The following is an 8,632-nucleotide window of genomic DNA, read 5'->3' as shown; positions in this document are numbered from 1 at the left end:
GAGAGAGAGAGAGAGATTTTGACTGACAGGCCACTGGTGGGCTAGAACAACTATACAATATATGAGTTTAGGGTTTTGTGGTTGATTTCATACTACTTGCCATCTGATCATTGGAGTGAGTGTATGTAGATGTAGGGGAAGGGGTGTGCCAAGAGGTGCAATTTATTCCCAAGGTCCAATCAGTCCCATAATCAAATGTATATTCATTTTTATTGTCAAAGTAACAAATTGGTACAAACTTGGTAGCTTGAAACAGCACAAATGTACCTTGCAGTTCTGAGCATTGGAAGCGCCACACCGATCGCACTGGGCTGAGGTCAGGCTGTCAGGAGGACAGTTCTCCTTTCTGGACGCTCCAGAAGGCCAGTTTCCTTGCCTTTTCCAGTTTCCAGAGGCCGCCAATATCCCTTGTCCGGTGGCCCTTCCTTCATCTTCAAAAGCCGTCAGGTTGTATTTCTCAGATTTTTTGCTCCCCATCTCTTGAGTGACTTCCTTGGTTTTAAGGACCCATGTGATTAGAGTGGTCCCATGTGGATAATTCCGGATCCCCTCTCCAACGTCCTTGACTTCATCACATCTGCAGAATGTCTTTTACCACATAAGGGGACAGGAACGGCTGGCCACAGGGTTAGCAGGCCAGCTCAGAACACGTTTGCCCTAAACCATGGAGACTGGAGTTGTGCTGCTCATTCTCTCAGAACCCACTGTGCCACCAAGGCTCCTGATAGACAAAATCCACGGGGACCAGGAATTACTGTATATACTGGAGTATAAGCCAATCCAAATATCAGCCAAGGCACCTAATTTTACCACAAAACTGCATTAAAAATGTGCTGAAAAGCTCAGCTTACACACGAGTATATACGGTAGGCTGTGGACAACTTGGGAGGGAGAGGGCATTATTCTGTCTACCACACAAACCACTGAACTCTACAACTACCGTATATACTCAAGTACAAGCCGACCCGAATATCAGCTGAAGCACCAAATTTTACCACAAAAATGCATAAAATGTGCTGGAAAACCTCAGCTTATACTCGAGTATATATGGTAGTTGAAGCAGAAAAAAATTAACTGGACTGGATTATTGGCTGTCCCTCAATAAATGCATTGTCTATTTTAGCTGTGAGACAAAAACTCAAGGTTAGTCAGTAAAGGCTTTATGAGGCACCTCTCGTGTAAAGGCAGGTGTAGCTCTCATTTCATGTATGTCGTGTGCACTTTAGGAGCCCTGGTGGGGCAGTGGGATACCCATTAGACTGCTAACTGCAAAGTCAGCAGTTCAAAACTCTGAGGGAGAAAGATGAGACTTTCTGTTCCCCTAAAGATGTACAGCCTGAGAAATGCACAAGGGCATTTCCTTCATGTATCCTACCTTGATGGGTCTGAGCAGACTCAATGGCAGAGTTCTTTCTACGCAATTAAATGACCAATCCACACTGGGGGTGGGGAGCCATGTATCCTTAGATGACTATTGGAGATAATTAACTTTGAAGTTCATTCGCCTGTCTTGACTCTATAGCTGGTGACCACAACAGAGGCATAATATTAAAGGAGGAGAATGATCCAAATCACAGGGCTAGTCGAAGTGAAAGGCGTGGTTGACCTAGCAAAATTAAACGTCCTTAAGTCAGACACACAAGTGGTTGTTGTGAGGCTGCTGGTGGACCTCAGCTGAGCGGTAGAAATGTCCAGAGCCTATTTCTTTATGGCATAAAGCTGTAGGTCTCAATGATCCCTTTCATCCTATAAAGGGACCCATGTTATGTGACGCCGAATGGTTCTCCTCCTAGGTCACGTTTGCCCTAAACCATGGAGACTGGAGTTGTGCTGCTCATTCTCCAGGACTCACTGCTACTGAGTCGATGCCAACTTATGATAGTGACCCTGTAGGGCAGAGCAGAACTGCCCCCCAGTGAATCACTGAGACTGTAACTGCTTATGGGAGTCGAAAGCCCCGTCTCTCTCCCATGGAGCTGGCTGGTGGTTTGAACTGCTGACCTTGTGGACTGCAGCCCCACTCACAGCCTCTACACCACCAGGCCTCCTTCCTTTCCTGCAAGTCAGTCCCCTGCATCCCCTGCATCGCCCCCTGCTGCTGCTGTCACAGAAATACTGAATGTGAGAGGTTTCAAGGACAGACATTTATGTCCTCACAGTTTAGGGGGCCCGCAAACTATCGAGTTGATTCTGACTCATAGCAACCCCCGGAGGACAAAGGAGAACTGCCCCCCTACCCCCACCCCGTGGGTTTCTGAGACTAGGGGAAGGTTAGATACGCCCCGGTGGATGAGTGAGCTACCCGTGGATCTGCAAGGTCAGCAGTTGGAAACCACCAGTGGCTTCCAGAGGATAAGAGGAGGCTGGCTGCTCCTGGAAAGATATAACAGTCCCCAAAACCCAAAGAGGCTGGCTCCTCCTCATTAGCTGTGGGTTTGGGTTTGATTGCTTGCTTGCTTGTTAATTAGGGAAAGGGTCACTCTCTGTCTCCCCCGGGGGGAATGTCTCCCTATTTTCCCATAGGACCACCTCTATGAGTACCATGGTTAGGACTCCAACCCATATCTGGGAGACACAATTCTATCTATAGCACCATAAGCAGCCGGGTGCCCCTGCACCACCTGTCTACTACTGCTAAGAGGAGATCTTCACTCTGAGGCAGCACCATCCTCTAGAAACTGGTCGCTTGCCCAGCGTGCGCTGACCCACCTCTCTGGACAGTTGGGGGCAGGAGATGGGCCCCAGGTGGGTGGCTGGGTGTCAACACACTCAGAGGCAACCCTAGACTGTGGCCCTCGGTTCTCAGAGAGCCAGCCACGTCACCCCCATCCTGGGTGTCTTTGCCCCTATAAAAGGAGAAGGAGTTTTTCAGACCAGTTTCATAGTGGGAACTGTTCGAGAACAGAGGGAACTCATTGAGAACAGAGCTCTGAAAGAGGGCCTGAGAACACGCCCTGATTAACTGCAGAGTGGGCTGATCTGGGGTGATGGCTGCAGGACCCCATTGTGTATGCACCTGGCACCACCACGCTGGTTTCCCCGGGAAAGGTTGCTAAGAACGTTAATCCCTGAATCCCCAGCCTTATCTTGGACTCCTTCTGTGCCTTGGAATCATGGCTTGTCCTTAGGCATCTTAAATCCCCCTGTCCTGAGAACCCCGGGGGAACCCTGGTGCCTACTCCCCTGGTCCTCTGGACCTGTCCAAGCACTGGGCCCACCTCCTAAGCTCGGTGAGATGGGCTTCTATTAGAGAGATTACAGTAAAAAATAACAATCAGCGCTCTGATGATCATCCGCAGAGGGGAAGGGTGGGGAGGAGGGGATTTGGCAGAGGACAAGCCCAGGCTGTCGTCACCGTCACCGGGGACAGACCAAAGTGTTAACACAAAGGAGAGGCCCGGAGCATCCTGCACCCTGTCAGGGCTTCTAGGCGCTTCGCAGAGCATGACCCTTCCGCGGGCCGGCCCGGCCCCTTGAGCCTCGGTCCCCGCGCCCCGAGCCCCGGTGTCCACGTCCTGAGCCTGGATCCTGCGCCCTGAGTCCTCGGTCCCGGGCGCGGGGCCTGCCGCGGACATGCTCAGTGGAGCGGGATCGCATGGAAGACGCAGCCTGGCCGCCTTGTCCCAGTGAGTGATCACTCGCCTCTCCTGTTTTCGCGTTTTCACAAGGAATTATGGTCCAAAGGAAGGACTTCTTCAGAGGGGGTGGAGAAGAGGGAAGGAACCAGCCTAAGGTCAGCTGTCTGCATTGGAGGGTCAACCCTTGGGGCTCCCTCGGATCCCGTTTCCGCCCTGCCCTGTGCACCCCGCTCCCAGGCCCTTCCCCAGGTTTATTCCCAAGGGCCCTTTTTCATTTCCCCCCCAAACAGCTTAGCAGGCAGGGTGTCCCTGAGGGTCTGCTGTCCCGGAACTGCGTCCTGGCCGCTGGCGATCCCCAGCCCGGATGGAGCCTTCCCTGACCCCCGCATTGCCCAATCCCGAAAGTAAACAGGCCAGCCCCACGCCCTGGCCATCTGTGGCCGAGTGGGGCGGAAAGCGTGTGCTATTGATCAGGGACGTGTTCCGATAACGGCCCCTGGGTTTTAGGATCTCGAAATCCTGGAATATCAGCGTTCCAAGGGACCACCCCCAACCCGGGGTGCACCCCTGCCTGCAGGCTGTCTTCCCAAAGCCTGGTCATTACAGCACGGGAGGAGCTTAGGGGCCTTGAGAGGCCCTGGGTCTTGGGGGAAGGGAGCCTAAAAGGAAACATGCAGTGTGACCTTGCAGCCAGTGTTTGCCATGTTGTGGTGTTTGGGCACAGACACACCTGAGGCCTCACGCTCACTCTGTCCAAGGCTTTAGGCAACCGTCAATCCGATCAACAGAGACACATTCCTCCTGGGTCCTGAACTCCAGGATACCTGCGTCAGCCCCATCCCCCTTATCCATGAGTGAGCTCATGGGCCAGGGGAGTGTGTGAGGGGGTGCAGAGGTTGTCTGGTTAGCTTGCTGCCTGTCGCCTAATGCCATCTGACCTGGAAGTTCCTTACATATAAAGTAGATGTTGTGCTTAAATGACAAGCTGGGATCTAGAGATCCCCACCCCCACTTGACCCTCAGACCTTGCCTAGTGCCCACCCCACCCCCTTCCCATTCTTCCCCCTACCCCCACCCCCGCCAAGTCACCCAAACACCCTTGGAATTTGAAGTCCAAAAACCATTGACTGTTTAATTCATTTCAGGGGAGGACACTGAGGTACAGGCAGGGGAAAAGGTGCCACCAGGCCTGCCATGGAGGAAGAGAGGGCCCCACCAACAACAACCTCAACTTCACTTTCTCCTGATCTCGCTCACGCGTCTCTCCTCCGTCTTTGCCTGGCTCCCAGCAGTCACTGCTTCTCCGCTGGACTATTCTAACGGCCTACTTGCTCTCTGGTCCCACGGCCTCCTTCCGAGCCAGCCCCCGCCTGGATGCACACAGCCCACTTCCCTGAGCCTGGCATTCAAAATCCCCCCACAGTGTGGCTTCAAGACTCCAACCTCTGTGCTCATTCGGTTCCCTCTGGCACTCTTTCCTCGTCTGTGCTGCCAGGCTCTGAGCAGAGGACCACACAGCTCCTCCTGAAGTCTCTCTCTGCTCCCCCTTGTCTCCACTCCCTTCCAATTTTACCTGGCGGTGAACAAGTCGCTCTGGCCCTAATAGGTGGTAAAGTGTTTGAAACAAATCAACAGCAGCAAAAAAACACCCCAAACTCATTGCCATTGATTCCTCTGAGGGTCGGGAGGCAGAGTAACACTACCTCTGTAGATTTCAGAGGCTGTAAATCTTTCTGGCAGAGTGGTTAAGCCTTGGGCTGTTAACTGCAAAGTCAGCAGTTCGAAACCTCCAGCCCTTCCTCAGGCAAAAGATGAGGCTTCCTAGTCTCATAAAGGATTACAACCTTGGAAACCCACAGGAGCAGTTTTACCCTGTCCTAGAGCAGCCTGTAGGTCGAGACCCCTTTGGGGGTCGAACGACCCTTTCACCGGGGTCGCCCCATTCACAACAGTAGCAAAATGACAGTGAAGAAGTAGCAACGAAAATAATCTGATGTTTGGGGGGTCACCACCACATGAGGAACTGTCTGAAAGGGTCCTGGCATGGGGAAGGTTGAGAACCTCTGTCCTACGGGGCTGCTCTGAGTCTAAATCAACTCAGTGGCCCTGAGCAGACAGCCTCCTCTTTCTCCAGCGGAGTGGCTAGTTCTTTGAGCTGCCAGCTGTATGGTTAGCAGCCCACCTTGTGAGGGACCGTTTGCATCTTAGAATCTTCAGCATCCAGCTGGTGCCCATGCTCAAGCACCCTTCTTTACACTCCCCATTCTTGCTGAAGAAGCAGGCGCCCCAAGGGTCCAGCAGTCCAGCTATCAACTGCTAAAGGTTGTGGATTGGGACCCACCAAGTGCTTCTCGGGAGAAAAGCTCCCATCAAGATCACAGCTTAGGAAATCCTAGGGGACAGTTGTACTCTGTCCCATGGGGTTGCCATGCAGCCGATTGGACTCCCAGCACACGACACCAGCAGGGTTGAATTAATCAAACATCCTGCATCTAAATGGACACTTTTCCTTGGAGCCATGGGATGCACAAAGCCCCGACCCCTTTCTCTCTGGAAGACACCCTAGGGGAAACGCCCAGACAAGTGACCAACAAGATGAATCCTGGATTTCTTTGCATTTCCATCTGATCACGTAGCCCAGTTTCATGACCTGCAAAGCACCACTGGTGGTATTGTATTGTTTTGTGGGGTTTTTTGTTTGGTTTGGTTTGGTTTTGTGTTTTTTTAATGAGGCATGTTAGAATTCCCGAATGGCCAGACCAACACCGGGCCTTTTCTGTCCTGTAGGCCGGTCAGAAGCCACTGTATGCTTCTGTAGATTGCAAGGTGCTGGCATTGGCGCTTCCTGAGAGAGCTGAGAGATTGTTTCCCGGGCAGACTTACCATCTCCACCTCCATGTTTCTCATTTCCCCCAAAACCCGAATGCAGTGGAAGAGTTGAGATTCTGGGTCTACCATCAGTATCCTTCAAACCCACCAGCCATGCTGTGGGAGAAAGAGGAGGCTATCTGCTCCCATAAAGATTAAAGCCCCCAGAAACCCTACAGAGCAGTGGTCCTCAACCTTCCTCATGCCGCGACCCTTTCATAGAGTTCCTTAGGTGGTGTGACCCCTCAATCATCAAATTATTTTTGCTGCTACTTCATCACTGTCATGTTGCTACTGTTGTGAATGGGGCGACCCCTGTGAAAGGGTCGTTCGACCCCCAAAGGGGTGGTGACTCACAACTTGAGAACCCCTGCACTAGAGGGTCGTTATTCATCAGGATGGACCCAGTGGCAGTGGGTTAGGATTTCTGTTTGGTTGCTCGGCTGGGATAAAGATCCAAGGAGCCCGTGGCACAGTGCTTAGGCATTGTGTTGCTCACTGAAAGGTCAGTGGTTAGAATCCACCAGCCACTGCTTTAGAGAAAGATGTGGCCGTCTGCTTCCAGAAAGATTAGCTCACATACTTTGGATGTGTTGTCCGGAGAGACCAGTCCCTGGAGAAGGACATCGTGCTTGGTCAAGCAGCAGGGCAGTGAACAAGAGAAGGCCCTCAACACAGAGGATCCACACAGTGGCTGCAACGGCGGGCCCACTAGGAGCAGCTGTGAGGGTGGCCAAGGACCAGGCACCTAACAGCAGCATGAAATTGAGTCTGACTCATAGCAACCCTGTAGGACAGGGTAAAACGGTGCCTGGGGGTTTCCGAGGCTGTTCTACTGCCTCATCTTTCTTCTGCAGAGTGGCTGGTCATTTCTACCTGCTGATCCAGCCACTACACCACCAAGGCCCCTCCATACAGATTAGAAGCTAGGACACCCGATGACACAGTCCTGCTCTGGCCCATGAGATCACAATGAATCAGAACCTGCAGTGGGTCGGGTTGGGACGTTTTGGGTTGATAGCCATGCTTGCGCCTATTAAGAGAAGGGACTAGACGGAACATCCTGCAGGGAAACACGTACCTGGTTTTCCGTGTATGTACACGGTGGGTACAAATGGATAAGATTCTACAGAAAGGACTGAAAAATCACCCAGGGGAAATTTCGAGTCTGTAAAAATGAATTTGAACGCTTGTCATGAACCCAGGAAAACTTGGTCTAGTCAGTGTGACCAGGTGATGGAGCAGTCCACTCCCCCCGCAGGTTGAATCTGGAAAAAGAAATTCTCTTTTAAAATAATAATAATGGAGCTCATCTCTTTCTCTTCCATAACACAGACACGGGAAACGCAGTGGAAACACTTTCTGGTTGTGGAGGATCGTGCCTATGCCTATAGTTCTTTTTATGCTAGAAAATTCTAGTACCCTAGAGGTCTGTAAGACTCTCCCCTCAACACCCAAAAATGGATCCAATTATTATGCGGTGAGAAAGACAGAGCTCTCTGCACCCACACACAGTGACAGTCTCAGAAACTCACAGTGGCTATTCCACCCTGTCCTGGGGGGTCGCGGTGAGTTGCTTTGACTTGATGACAGTGCTTTTGGTTGTGTCTTCTTATTGGTATCTTCCCTGGTAGCACAGTGTGATTGAGCAGCTAACCAAAAGGTCAGAGGTTCTAATCCACCAGCTGCTTCCAGGAAGACCAATGAAGTCAGTCTGTTTAGGTGAAGATGTGCTACCTTGGAAACACAATGAGGTGGGGGAACAGTTCTACTCTGTCCTATAAGGGTCCCGATGACTTGGGATTTGACTGAATCAGCAGACGGAACTGTCCTGTCTAACTGTTGCCGATCTGTCTCCCTTGAGGGTACACAATGGTCTAGTCTGCTGTGGCCAAGACGATCAGGAAATTTCTTTGTTAGAACTATGTGCAGGGAGCATCAGTGGTTGAGGTAGTGTGGAAGGAAGGAGGCTCCTTTGCTAAGTAAAGGGGGTATACGTTTTCTGAGGCCTTTGGTGTACCAAACGGGCCATTTTTGCTCGCGTTGGGCTTCAGAGATAGGTTTTAAAGATCGAATCTTCTGAACTTCTTCTCTGATTAAGGGTCAATTGATTGCTTTCAGCTTGTAGATGAAAACTACGTAAGCAAGCATGGCATTAAATGGTACCGTATTTCCACATACAGTGC

The 8,632-nt window shown here is 51.5% G+C and overlaps 1 protein-coding gene across 5 annotated transcripts in view; it reads left to right on the top strand.

The window, feature by feature from the left end:
* Positions 1-8,632, top strand: part of CALD1 (caldesmon 1) — a 151,736-nt gene that overhangs the window by 57,949 nt on the left and 85,155 nt on the right. Inside the window, exon 1 of one of the 5 annotated variants that reach the window (XM_045288758.1) lies at positions 3,373-3,626. The exons of the other annotated variants lie outside the window; for them this stretch is intronic. Coding sequence (XP_045144693.1) covers positions 3,574-3,626 — 53 coding nt within the window. The 5' untranslated portion in view covers positions 3,373-3,573. Of the gene's footprint in view, positions 1-3,372; positions 3,627-8,632 lie in introns of those variants that run through there. 5 annotated transcript variants of the gene reach the window in all.

Source organism: Echinops telfairi, unplaced genomic scaffold (assembly GCF_000313985.2).
Source record: "Echinops telfairi isolate 266 unplaced genomic scaffold, ASM31398v2 ScPeMD7_23;HRSCAF=83, whole genome shotgun sequence".
In the NCBI taxonomy this organism is placed as follows: domain Eukaryota; kingdom Metazoa; phylum Chordata; class Mammalia; order Afrosoricida; family Tenrecidae; genus Echinops; species Echinops telfairi.
This window is presented reverse-complemented; position numbering and strand designations above follow the sequence as displayed.